We start from the raw sequence: 13,793 nt of genomic DNA on the forward strand, positions 1-13,793 counted from the left end.
CTATCCCTCCTCAGTAACTATTACTATTCCAGGTCTATTCCTCCTGAAACTATTCCAGGTCTATCCCTCCTCAGTAACTATTACTATTCCAGGTCTATTCCTCCTCTATTCCAGGTCTATCCCTCCTCAGTAACTATTACTATTCCAGGTCTATTCCTCCTCTATTCCAGGTCTATTCCTCCTCTATTCCAGGTCTATCCCTCCTCAGTAACTATTCCCATTCCAGGTCTATCCCTCCTCAGTAACTATTACTATTCCAGGTCTATTCCTCCTCTATTCCAGGTCTATTCCTCCTATATTCCAGGTCTATCCCTCCTCAGTAACTATTCATATTCCAGGTCTATCCCTCCTCAGTAACTATTACTATTCCAGGTCTATCCCTCCTCAGTAACTATTACTATTCCAGGTCTATTCCTCCTCTATTCCAGGTCTATCCCTCCTCAGTAACTATTACTATTCCAGGTCTATTCCTCCTCTATTCCAGGTCTATCCCTCCTCAGTAACTATTACTATTCCAGGTCTATTCCTCCTCTATTCCAGGTCTATTCCTCCTCTATTCCAGGTCTATCCCTCCTCAGTAACTATTACTATTCCAGGTCTATTCCTCCTCTATTCCAGGTCTATTCCTCCTCAGTAACTATTACTATTCCAGGTCTATTCCTCCTCTATTCCAGGTCTATTCCTCCTCAGTAACTATTCCTCCTCTATTCCAGGTCTCTAATGAGAAACTCTCGCCCTTCCCAGCATGAGTTGAGGCTATGTTACGTAATGTCCTGCCCCTGTTTGACACTGCAGGGCCCGGTATTGGAAACATGGGTCGTCTCACATCTGACTGGAGAGGAGTAAGGATCAGCCCTCCCTCCTCTTGCTCCCAACAACACTTCCTCATTCTGAGGTGTTGTGATGACGCTCAAAGCGTTTGCCGACCAATGGCAAGCGCCGTGTGTGTGTGTGTGTCACTAACAATTAGGACGGCTCAACGAGGGTCTGAGAGGAGAGATGTTCTCAGGACAGGGCCCTACCGGGTCAGGCTGTCAGGGGTACTGGGCCTGGGGTCTGGGGCTAGGGGGCCTGGGGCTAGGGGGCCTGGGGCTAGGGGGCTGGGGCTGGGGGCCTGGGGCTAGGGGCCTGGGGCTAGGGGGCCTGGGGAGGGGCCTGGGGCTAGGGGCTGGGCTAGGGGCCTGGGGCTAGGCTGGGCGGGGCTAGGGGCCTGGGGCTGGGGGCCTGGGCCTAGGGGCTAGGGGCCTGGGGCTAGGGGCCTGGGGCTAGGGCCTGGGGCTAGGGGGCCTGGGGGCTAGGGCTAGGCTGCTAGGGGGCCTGGGGCTAGGGCCTGGGGCCTAGGGGCTAGGGGCCTGGGGCTAGGGGCTAGGGGCCTGGGGCTAGGGGCTAGGGGCTAGGGGCCTGGGGCTAGGGGCTAGGGGCCTGGGGCTAGGGGCCTGGGGCTAGGGTAGGGCTAGCCTGGGCCTAAGGCCTGGGGGCTGAGGCTAGGGGCTAGGGGCCTGGGGCTAGGGGCTAGGGGCTAGGGGCTAGGGGCTAGGGGCTAGGGGCCTGGGGCTGGTTTCAACAGGGGGGTTAGGGCTAGGGTAGGGCGGCAGGTAGCTTAGTGGTTAAGAGCGTTGTGCCAGTAACCGAAAGGTCGCTGGTTCTAATCCCCGAGCCGACTAGGTGAAAGATCTGTCGATGTGCCCTTGAGCAAGGCACTTAACCCTAATTGCTCCTGTAAGTCGCTCTGGATAAGAGCGTCTGCTAAATGACTAAAATGTAAATGTAAATGTTTCAACAGGGGGGTTAGGGCTAGAGGACTAGGGTAGGGGCTGGTTTCAACAGGGGGGTTAGGGCTAGAGGACTAGGGTAGGGGCTGGTTTCAACAGGGGGTTAGGGCTAGAGGACTAGGGTAGGGGCTGGTTTCAACAGGGGGGTTAGGGCTAGAGGACTAGGGTAGGGGCTGGTTTCAACAGGGGGTTAGGGCTAGAGGACTAGGGTAGGGGCTGGTTTACAACAGGGGGTTAGGGCTAGAGGACTAGGGTAGGGGCTGGTTTCAACAGGGGGGGTTAGGACTAGGGTAGGGGCTGGTTTCAACAGGGGGGTTAGGACTAGAGGACTAGGGTAGGGGCTGGTTTCAACAGGGGGTTAGGGCTAGAGGACTAGGGTAGGGGCTGGTTTCAACAGGGGGGTTAGGGCTAGGGTAGGGGCTGGTTTCAACAGGGGGGTTAGGACTAGAGGACTAGGGTAGGGGCTGGTTTCAACAGGGGGGTTAGGGCTAGAGGACTAGGGTAGGGGCTGGTTTCAACAGGGGGGTTAGGGCTAGAGGACTAGGGTAGGGGCTGGTTTCAACAGGGGGGTTAGGGCTAGAGGACTAGGGTAGGGGCTGGTTTCAACAGGGGGGTTAGGGCTAGAGGACTAGGGTAGGGGCTGGTTTCAACAGGGGGGTTAGGGCTAGAGGGCTAGGGTAGGGGCTGGTTTCAACAGGGGGTTAGGGCTAGAGGACTAGGGTAGGGGCTGGTTTCAACAGGGGGGTTAGGGCTAGGGTAGGGGGCTGGTTTCAGCAGGGGTTAGGGCTAGAGGACTAGGGTAGGGGCTGGTTTCAACAGGGGGGTTAGGGCTAGAGGACTAGGGTAGGGGCTGGTTTCAACAGGGGGGTTAGGGCTAGAGGGCTAGGGTAGGGGCTGGTTTCAACAGGGGGGTTAGGGCTAGAGGACTAGGGTAGGGGCTGGTTTCAACAGGGGGGTTAGGGCTAGAGGACTAGGGTAGGGGCTGGTTTCAACAGGGGGTTAGGGCTAGAGGACTAGGGTAGGGGCTGGTTTCAACAGGGGGGTTAGGGCTAGAGGACTAGGGTAGGGGCTGGTTTCAACAGGGGGTTAGGGCTAGAGGACTAGGGTAGGGGCTGGTTTCAACAGGGGGTTAGGGCTAGAGGACTAGGGTAGGGGCTGGTTTCAACAGGGGGGTTAGGGCTAGAGGACTAGGGTAGGGGGCTGGTTTCAACAGGGGGGTTAGGGCTAGAGGACTAGGGTAGGGGCTGGTTTCAACAGGGGGGTTAGGGCTAGAGGACTAGGGTAGGGGCTGGTTTCAACAGGGGGGTTAGGGCTAGAGGACTAGGGTAGGGGCTGGTTTCAACAGGGGGGTTAGGGCTAGAGGACTAGGGTAGGGGCTGGTTTCAACAGGGGGGTTAGGGCTAGAGGACTAGGGTAGGGGCTGGTTTCAACAGGGGGCTAGGGCTAGAGGACTAGGGTAGGGGCTGGTTTCAACAGGGGGTTAGGGCTAGAGGACTAGGGTAGGGGCTGGTTTCAACAGGGGGTTAGGGCTAGAGGACTAGGGTAGGGGCTGGTTTCAACAGGGGGGCTAGGGCTAGAGGACTAGGGTAGGGGCTGGTTTCAACAGGGGGGTTAGGGCTAGAGGACTAGGGTAGGGGCTGGTTTCAACAGGGGGTTAGGGCTAGAGGACTAGGGTAGGGGCTGGTTTCAACAGGGGGGTTAGGGCTAGAGGCTAGGGTAGGGGCTGGTTTCAACAGGGGGGTTAGGGCTAGAGGACTAGGGTAGGGGCTGGTTTCAACAGGGGGTTAGGGCTAGAGGACTAGGGTAGGGGCTGGTTTCAACAGGGGGGTTAGGGCTAGAGGACTAGGGTAGGGGCTGGTTTCAACAGGGGGTTAGGGCTAGAGGACTAGGGTAGGGGCTGGTTTCAACAGGGGGTTAGGGGGAAGCTAGGGTAGGGGCTGGTTTCAACAGGGGGTTAGGGCTAGAGGACTAGGGTAGGGGCTGGTTTCAACAGGGGGGTTAGGGCTAGAGGACTAGGGTAGGGGCTGGTTTCAACAGGGGGTTAGGGCTAGAGGACTAGGGTAGGGGCTGGTTTCAACAGGGGGGTTAGGGCTAGAGGACTAGGGTAGGGGCTGGTTTCAACAGGGGGTTAGGGCTAGAGGACTAGGGTAGGGGCTGGTTTCAACAGGGGGGTTAGGGCTAGGACTAGGGTAGGGGCTGGTTTCAACAGGGGGGTTAGGGCTAGAGGACTAGGGTAGGGGCTGGTTTCAACAGGGGGGTTAGGGCTAGAGGACTAGGGTAGGGGCTGGTTTCAACAGGGGGGTTAGGGCTAGAGGACTAGGGTAGGGGCTGGTTTCAACAGGGGGGTTAGGGCTAGAGGACTAGGGTAGGGGCTGGTTTCAACAGGGGGGTTAGGGCTAGAGGACTAGGGTAGGGGCTGGTTTCAACAGGGGGGCTAGAGGACTAGGGTAGGGGCTGGTTTCAACAGGGGGGTTAGGGCTAGAGGACTAGGGTAGGGGCTGGTTTCAACAGGGGGTTAGGGCTAGAGGACTAGGGTAGGGGCTGGTTTCAACAGGGGGTTAGGGGCTAGAGGACTAGGGTAGGGGCTGGTTTCAACAGGGGGTTAGGGCTAGAGGACTAGGGTAGGGGCTGGTTTCAACAGGGGGGTTAGGGCTAGAGGACTAGGGTAGGGGCTGGTTTCAACAGGGGGGTTAGGGCTAGAGGACTAGGGTAGGGGCTGGTTTCAACAGGGGGGTTAGGGCTAGAGGCTAGGGTAGGGGCTGGTTTCAACAGGGGGGTTAGGGGCTAGAGGACTAGGGTAGGGGCTGGTTTCAACAGGGGGGTTAGGGCTAGAGGACTAGGGTAGGGGCTGGTTTCAACAGGGGGGTTAGGGCTAGAGGACTAGGGTAGGGGCTGGTTTCAACAGGGGGTTAGGGCTAGAGGACTAGGGTAGGGGCTGGTTTCAACAGGGGGGTTAGGGCTAGAGGACTAGGGTAGGGGCTGGTTTCAACAGGGGGTTAGGGCTAGAGGACTAGGGTAGGGGCTGGTTTCAACAGGGGGTTAGGGCTAGAGGACTAGGGTAGGGGCTGGTTTCAATAGGGGGTTAGGGCTAGAGGACTAGGGTAGGGGCTGGTTTCAACAGGGGGGTTAGGGCTAGAGGACTAGGGTAGGGGCTGGTTTCAACAGGGGGTTAGGGGCTAGAGGACTAGGGTAGGGGCTGGTTTCAGCAGGGGGGTTAGGGCTAGAGGACTAGGGTAGGGGCTGGTTTCAACAGGGGGTTAGGGCTAGAGGACTAGGGTAGGGGCTGGTTTCAACAGGGGGTTAGGGCTAGAGGACTAGGGTAGGGGCTGGTTTCAACAGGGGGGTTAGGGCTAGAGGACTAGGGTAGGGGCTGGTTTCAACAGGGGGGTTAGGGCTAGAGGACTAGGGTAGGGGCTGGTTTCAACAGGGGGGTTAGGGCTAGAGGACTAGGGTAGGGGCTGGTTTCAACAGGGGGGTTAGGACTAGGGTAGGGGCTGGTTTCAACAGGGGGTTAGGGCTAGAGGACTAGGGTAGGGGCTGGTTTCAACAGGGGGGTTAGGGCTAGAGGACTAGGGTAGGGGCTGGTTTCAACAGGGGGTTAGGGCTAGAGGACTAGGGTAGGGGCTGGTTTCAACAGGGGGTTAGGGCTAGAGGACTAGGGTAGGGGCTGGTTTCAACAGGGGGGCTAGGGCTAGAGGACTAGGGTAGGGGCTGGTTTCAACAGGGGGTTAGGGCTAGAGGACTAGGGTAGGGGCTGGTTTCAACAGGGGGGTTAGGGCTAGAGGACTAGGGTAGGGGCTGGTTTCAACAGGGGGGTTAGGGCTAGAGGACTAGGGTAGGGGCTGGTTTCAACAGGGGGGTTAGGGCTAGAGGACTAGGGTAGGGGCTGGTTTCAACAGGGGGGTTAGGGCTAGAGGACTAGGGTAGGGGCAGGTTTAGGGTGCAGTACCTTCAGTGGGTGTACTGGGGCTGCTGTCTGCAGGCGAGGTCTCCTCCTCCTCTGCCCTGGTGGACGTGACTATGACGTCATCCTGGGACAGCCTATCCTGGAGCTTCTTGTGTTGACTCCTACTCTTCTTCTCCCACTGGGTGGCGGCCAGGCTGCGGAGGAAGGTGCCTCTACAGGAACACAGACAGGGAGGAAACTGGTGGTGACTGAGCCGCCATGCAGAGGTCCACAACACCATTACGGGGCAACCATCCAGGATCACACCAATAAAACAATAGATTAGATCAGACAGAAACCCCCTGACCTGATCCAGACAAACTGATTATAGTCTAGAATTATACTGATTATAGTCTCATTTATAACCAAAAAGAATTTGATGTTCGTTCCCCAGAACAGATCAGAACAGATACCATACCCTGCAGCAACGCTGTGATAAACCCATTACACTCATCGGCCCCCTGCCACAGATATGCTGCCCACGCTCTCAGATGTTAAGGTCCTAGCCAGAGACAGAAGCCAACCTAACCGCCACTCTCCGTCCCTCCTTCCCCAGGGGAGGGCTCAGTAGGGGCAGGCAGCTACTCCAGCTAAAACAGGCCCCCTGGATCACTGCAACACATCACTCAGATCTACTGCTTTAATCTTCTCTCTGAGTCCGTATTGAGTCGTTCCATCTTACCGTCCAAAGGGAATGTATGCAGCCGGTTCTACACTCGCATCCCCTGTGGACCGGGTCGTACATAAAAAATTAACAATTTGAGAAAAATGCGTACTTTCTTTATGAAACACCATTTTCCACCATCATGCTAGAGTAGCTAATGCTAATCCCGGTCCACGCTAGAGTTTTGAAACTATCAGACCAGGGGTGAAAAAACAGACTGCTGCAACCTGATTGGCTGAACGCAATATGGAACATCCGGGATTAGCATTAGCTACTCCAGCATGGTGGTGGAAAATGGTGTTTCATAACGAAAGTACGCATATTTTTCTCCATTTTTTGTTTTTTCCAGCACCACCCCAACATCAACATATGTAAAAATTGAACTTTTCTATGTTTTGTAGTAAAAAAAGATAGAACATAAGTGTTTCCAATGACATCATCAACCAATTAGTAGACAATTAGTAGGCAACGCCTCCTCATAATTGGTTAATATCGCAGTCTCCCGAGTGGCGCAGTGGTCTAAGGCACTGCATCGCAGTGCTAGCTGTGCCACTAGAGATCCTGGTTCGAATCCAGGCTCTGTCGTAGCCGGCCGCGACCGGGAGTCCCATGGGGCGGCGCACAATTGGCCCAGGGTAGGGGAGGGATTGGCCGGCAGGGATGTAGCTCAGTTGGTAGAGCATGGCGTTTGCAACGCCAGGGTTGTGGGTTCGATTCCCAAGGGGGGCCAGTATGAAAAATAAACTAACTAAGTCGCTCTGGATAAGAGCATCTGCTAAATGACGTAAATGTAAATGTAAATTAGAAACACATATCTTCCTCTATTTTTTGTTTTACTACAAAACATAGAAAAGCGCCGTTTTCACAGATGTTGATGTTGGGGTGGTGCTGGAGATGATGAATATGATTCCCTTTAATCTAGCTTGTTGTCATGTGATGAATCTTACACCTTCATTTCTGCTCAATCTGTGTCTTGAACCCTGTAACGTCAATGAACGTTCACGATAAAACCCTGTTAATTGATTGGTTGAAACGACTTTAAAATCACAAACCGCAGACCACACACACGTTAACATCAACACACCGTTTCAAAATGGACGCCACACACCATAACACCCAGGCTAACGTCCCCAAATGGCACCTTATTCAATACAAAAGTCCACTGCTTTTGACCATTAGAACCCTATTGGCTCTGGTCAAAAGTTGTGCACTATACAGGGAATAGGGCCCCATTTAAGACCCAGCCATGACCCCCAGACCCCAGAAACAGCAGCAGGCTCCAAGCACACAATGCTCCCATAACCACACTGTACTTACTCAAACTTCCTGAGGACGGGCTTGTCCATATTAACATTACAGTCCTCTGGGCTGGGGAGAGAACATGGGTTTATACCTCTACAGTACACATCAACCAACCACCAACACCTTAACGTTTCATTAACAAAATGGCTGCTAATCAAATCATACTGCGGGGCGGTAACTTGACAAGGAATGTCCACACACACGTTTCAATATGAATTTCCTTCGCTTCCAAACTAAGAAATAAAAAAGGTGTCCAGCCATGTAGGAGAGAGATATACCAACTCAACACGAGGTAGTGGTAGGATACAGGAGAGAGATACCAACTCAACATGTGGTAGGATACAGGAGAGAGATATACCAACTCAACATGAGATAGTGGTAGGATACAGGAGAGAGATACCAACTCAACATGAGATAGTGGTAGGATACAGGAGAGAGATACCAACTCAACATGAGATAGTGGTAGGATACAGGAGAGAGATACCAACTCAACATGAGATAGTGGTAGGATACAGGAGAGAGATACCAACTCAACATGAGATAGTGGTAGGATACAGGAGAGAGATATACCAACTCAACATGAGGTAGTGGTAGGATACAGGAGAGAGATACCAACTCAACACATGGTAGGATACAGGAGAGAGATATACCAACTCAACATTAGATAGTGGTAGGATACAGGAGAGAGATACCAACTCAACATGAGATAGTGGTAGGATACAGGAGAGAGATACCAACTCAACATGAGATAGTGGTAGGATACAGGAGAGAGATACCAACTCAACATGAGATAGTGGTAGGATACAGGAGAGAGATACCAACTCAACATGAGATAGTGGTAGGATACAGGAGAGAGAGATACCAACTCAACATGAGATAGTGGTAGGATACAGGAGAGAGAGATACCAACTCAACATGAGGTAGTGGTAGGATACAGGAGAGAGAGATACCAACTCAACATGAGATAGTGGTAGGATACAGGAGAGAGATACCAACTCAACACGTGGTAGAATACAGGAAAGAGATATACCAACTCAACATGAGATAGTGGTAGGATACAGGACAGAGAGAGATACCAACTCAACAGGAGGTAGTGGTAGGATACAGGACAGAGAGAGATACCAACTCAACACATGGTAGGATACTGGAGAGAGATATACCAACTCAACACGTGGTAGGATACAGGAGAGAGATACCAACTCAACACGTGGTAGGATACAGGAGAGAGAGATACCAACTCAACACGTGGTAGGATACTGGAGAGAGATATACCAACTCAACACGTGGTAGGATACAGGAGAGAGATACCAACTCAACACGTGGTAGGATACAGGAGAGAGAGATACCAACTCAACACGTGGTAGGATCCTGGAGAGAGATATACCAACTCAACACGTGGTAGGATACAGGAGAGAGATATCAACTCAACACGTGGTAGGATACTGGAGAGAGATATACCAACTCAACACGTGGTAGTGTCACGTCGTACTACTCCGACTCTGGCTGATGACACCACAGGAGGGTAAAGGTCACGTCAATACCAATGTCTATAATAACGTGAACAGTAACACCACTATAATGCAGCTAAGTACATATTAAGCAGGAAATACTTCTCTAGTGTCCACACTAGAACACGTAGCCACTAACAGTCAAATCCAGCACTTAGTTATGTTTAATATATGGTAAACAATGGTTGAACATCCAAATAGATGAGCATGGTAACCTGGTCTCCACATATAGACAAGAGAGAGTGAGCTGGCTGATAGATGAGATGATGAGCATGGTAACCTGGTCTCCATGGTAATTAAATCATCTGAACAGAATGTGATAGTCATAACATTGTGTCATCATTGCATTCCGAACTTCCACATCATCATCAGAAACAATTCCATGCCGCTATTGAAACCATTCATACTTTAAAAAAGGTGCAATATGCAACCATTTCCTGGTTGCAAAAATTATAGTAGTTCGCCTAATTTCAGTTTATGTGACAAAACAAGCAATGTATAGTGTAGAGAATCATTGGACCATCTAAACCTCTGTGAAATATATTTTCAATAAACCAAAAATATTGTATTTTCAAATGTTTGAATCTGGTGTACAAACCCAAAAGAAAAAAACGCAAAAACAAAACTTAAGAACGGGAAGCAAAGAAATAGCGAGCATAGAACAGATCTGCCGCTTCTTAGACTGGCTTTTAATGAGGATGACAGATCTATAACTCATATTGCTATTTGAATTTGGTCGGGTCGCCCAAAAAGTTATAATATTGCAGCTTTAAAGGGAAGGGTAATAAAAGAAAAAGAGAGTTTAAACTTCTGGACAGAAACAGAGCCAGGCCAGGGAAAGAGAGGAGAGGGTTTAAACTTCTGGACAGAAACAGAGGCAGGCCAGGGAAAGAGAGGAGAGGGTTTAAACTTCTGGACAGAAACAGATGCAGGCCAGGGAAAGAGAGGAGAGGGTTTAAACTTCTGGACAGAAACAGAGAGAGAGAGAAAATAGCTGAAAATTGGAGCAGCGTAGCAAAGCATTCTTCAATGTTGTTTCACCTGCTGCCAGAATCCGTCTCGCTCTGTGTATGAAACCTTTTGCCCTATATGGTTCTATCAACAGAATGTGGTGTTAATCATTTATTTTGTATGTTCTATCATAATACAGCCTCTGAATGTGATGCTGGATACTGTACACTGCGACAGAATATGGTAAACCCACTTTAGCTATAAAGCTAATGTTCCAGTGACAGCCCTCTTACATAAGGCCTGAATTGAAGTCTCTAATTGGGGATTTGAATTGACGGGCCCCATCTGTCGGTTGTTGTCAGGAAGTCTGAACAGTGTGGTGCCTCCCTCATTCCCTCCCACCATCCTTCCCTTCATCTCTCTATCTTCCATCCCTCCCTCCATCAGTCCCTTCCTCTCTTCCTCCGTCTCCCTCTCCCTCTCTCTCATTCCTTTAAATGACTAACTATCGTAATGATTTAAAATCACAACGGCGCCTCACAGAAAGTCACATTCTTTGGCCGTGCAGAGGGCTACTCACCAAACGGCATCGTGGCTGGCCTGCTCAGAGCTGTACAAGGAGAGGAAGAGGAGGGGTGGAGGGAGGGAGGGAGGGAATGTTGGGCAACCACAGCAGCAAGGAAAGAGATTAGGATGGCAGCCAGACATTATGAAGGAGGAGGAGAGGAGAGAGGGAATGGAGGAGGAGAGGAGCGAGGGAATGGAGGAGGAGAGGAGCGAGGGAATGGAGGAGGAGAGGAGCGAGGGAATGGAGGAGGAGAGGAGCGAGGGAAGGAGGAGGAGAGGAGTGAGGGAAGGAGGAGGAGAGCGGGAAGGAGGACGAGAAGGAGGAGGAGAGGAGAGGGGGAATGGAGGAGGAGGAGCGAGGGAATGGAGGAGGAGAGGAGCGAGGAGAGGAGCGAGGGAATGGAGGAGGAGAGGAGCGAGGGAAGGAGGAGGAGTAGGAGAGGGGGAAAATATCAGAGAAAGAGAGAGAGAGAGAGAGAGAGAGAGAGAGCGAGAGAGAGAGAGAAAATAAGGGAGAGGGGGGAGAGTGAAAGATAGAGAGGGGGAGAGTGAAAGATAGAGAGGGGGGAGAGTGAAGGATAGAGAGGGGTGAGAGTGAAAGATAGAGAGGAGGAGAGGGGGGAGAGAGAGTCAGAGAGAGAGAAAGCTGACACGAAGAGAGGAAAGTCAATAAGACTTCTAATTCCATACAAGATGATTTAGAGTCAATGTTACAGGACAAATAATGACCATTAGACATACTGAAACTATTTGCATTATCTAGCCGAAAAAAAATGAGGTTGAAGACAAATTATGGTGTCAAATTAGTCTCTTAAATGGTCACCAAAAATGTTTTAAATGTCAGTGAGCAATCACTGGTTGGCTTATCCAAAACGGAAGATGATCAAAAGCTCAACGGTGGACATAAAGCATCTCAAATAATAGTCACCACACGACCAAACACTGGTGAAAGATCTCTCTAACAATGTGTGATGGCTATCCTTATCAGTGAAACACTTGAAGGTATATAATCTCCCCCCTGCTTTCATCATAATGACAGTGATCCTCAGGTAGGTATATAATCCCCCCCCCCTGCAGAGTGAAAGAAAAGCAGCCAACAAGTGCTCAGCATATGAGGGAACTCCTTCAAGACTGTTGGAAAAACATTCCAGGTGAACCTGGTTGAGAGAATGCCAAGAGTGTGCAACGCTGTCATCAAGGCAAAGGGTGGCTATCAATTTGTAAGTCGCTCTGGATAAGAGCTTCTGCTAAATGATGTAAATGTAAATATTTGAAGAATCTCAAATATAAAATATATTTTGATTTGTTTAACACTTTTTTGGTTACTACATGATTCCATATGTGTTATTTCATAGTTTTGATGTCTTCACTATTATTCTACAATGTAGAAAATAGTAAAAATAAAGAAAAACCCTGGAATGAGTAGGTGTGTCCAAACTTTTGACTGGTACTGTATATAACCCCCCCTGCTTTCATCATAATGACAGTGACCCTCAGCAGGTACATCCTCTCCCCTCCCTCACCCACACACTGATAAACAACTCTGTCTCAGTCCTCGTCTCTGTCCCGGTCCCTGAGAGGTACAGTAACAGTGCTTACCTGAAGGTGTTCCTCTCAGTCTTGTTCCCTTGTTGCTCCTGGACAGTCGGAGGCTGCTGTTGCTTCTCAGGGCCAGCCAAGTCAGTAGGAGACGGGCTGAGGACGGACCAACGGACGGGAGGGAAAAACACACACAAAGAGTGAGAGAGTGAGGAGCAATGGCTGCCAAGGCAGTAGGAGCACACACACACTTCAGCGTCTCCAAACAACAGTGTTTCCTGTCAGTCCACTCCTCTGAGACAGGGCTCGAAAACAAGGGGGGTGCAGAGAGAGAAATAGTGTGTTCGTGTGTGTTTGTGTGTGCTTGTGTTTGCGAGTGTGTGTTTGTGTGTTCGTATGCGTGTGTGTTTGTGTGTGCGAGTGTGTCTCATCGTTTCTACTAGACAGAATAGTTGGACCTATTTTTTTCCCCAGCAGTCGTTAGTTTGTCCGTGTGTGTACTGTAAGCGTTCCAACATGATGTCAGTCACAGTGGTGGGTGTGCTTAGCTAGCTAGCGACCGGACTAGTATCTCTCTGGAGACATTGGCTTAGCTAGCTAGCGACCGGACTAGTATCTGTATGGAGACATTGGCTTAGCTAGCTAGCGACCGGACTAGTATCTGTATGGAGACATTGGCTTAGCTAGCTAGCGACCGGACTAGTATCTGTATGGAGACATTGGCTTAGCTAGCTAGCGACCGGACTAGTATCTGTATGGAGACATTGGCTTAGCTAGCTAGCGACCGGACTAGTATCTGTATGGAGACATTGGCTTAGCTAGCTAGCGACCGGACTAGTATCTGTATGGAGACATTGGCTTAGCTAGCTAGCGACCGGACTAGTATCTGTATGGAGACATTGGCTTAGCTAGCTAGCGACCGGACTAGTATCTGTATGGAGACATTGGCTTAGCTAGCTAGCGACCGGACTAGTATCTGTATGGAGACATTGGCTTAGCTAGCTAGCGACCGGACTAGTATCTGTATGGAGACATTGGCTTAGCTAGCTAGCGACCGGACTAGTATCTGTATGGAGACATTGGCTTAGCTAGCTAGCGACCGGACTAGTATCTGTATGGAGACATTGGCTTAGCTAGCTAGCGACCGGACTAGTATCTGTATGGAGACATTGGCTTAGCTAGCTAGCGACCGGACTAGTATCTGTCTGGAGACATTGGCTTAGCTAGCTAGTGACTGGACTGAACTGGTATCTGTCTGGAGACATTGGCTTAGCTAGCTAGCGACTGGACTAGTATCTGTATGGAGACATTGGCTTAGCTAGCTAGCGACTGGACTGAACTGGTATCTGTCTGGAGACATTGGCTTAGCTAGCTAGCGACTGGACTAGTATCTGTATGGAGACATTGGCTTAGCTAGCTAGCGACTGGACTGAACTAGTATCTGTCTGGAGACATTGGCTTAGCTAGCTAGCGACTGGACTGAACTAGTTTCTGTCTGGAGACATTGGCTTAGCTAGCGACTGGACTGGACTAGTATCTGTATG

General features: G+C 50.7%; 1 protein-coding gene across 3 annotated transcripts in view; it reads right to left on the reverse strand.

Annotated features, from left to right (window-relative positions):
• The window catches only part of LOC121548374 (FH1/FH2 domain-containing protein 3-like), a 47,284-nt gene extending 34,446 nt beyond the window's left edge, over positions 1–12,838 (reverse strand). Inside the window, exons 1-4 of one of the 3 annotated variants that reach the window (XM_045219788.1) lie at positions 12,310–12,838; positions 10,724–10,753; positions 7,700–7,750; positions 5,722–5,891 (exon numbers count right to left, since the gene is read on the reverse strand). In XM_045219788.1, coding sequence (XP_045075723.1) covers positions 5,722–5,891; positions 7,700–7,728 — 199 coding nt within the window. In that variant the 5' untranslated portion in view covers positions 7,729–7,750; positions 10,724–10,753; positions 12,310–12,838. Of the gene's footprint in view, positions 1–5,721; positions 6,329–7,699; positions 9,672–10,723; positions 10,754–12,309 lie in introns of those variants that run through there. The other 2 variants (XM_045219789.1, XM_041859817.2) reach the window with 2 other exon arrangements.
• Positions 12,839–13,793: the final 955 nt, after the last annotated feature.

This window comes from Coregonus clupeaformis, unplaced genomic scaffold (genome assembly GCF_020615455.1).
Source record: "Coregonus clupeaformis isolate EN_2021a unplaced genomic scaffold, ASM2061545v1 scaf2745, whole genome shotgun sequence".
Taxonomy (NCBI): Eukaryota; Metazoa; Chordata; class Actinopteri; order Salmoniformes; family Salmonidae; genus Coregonus; species Coregonus clupeaformis.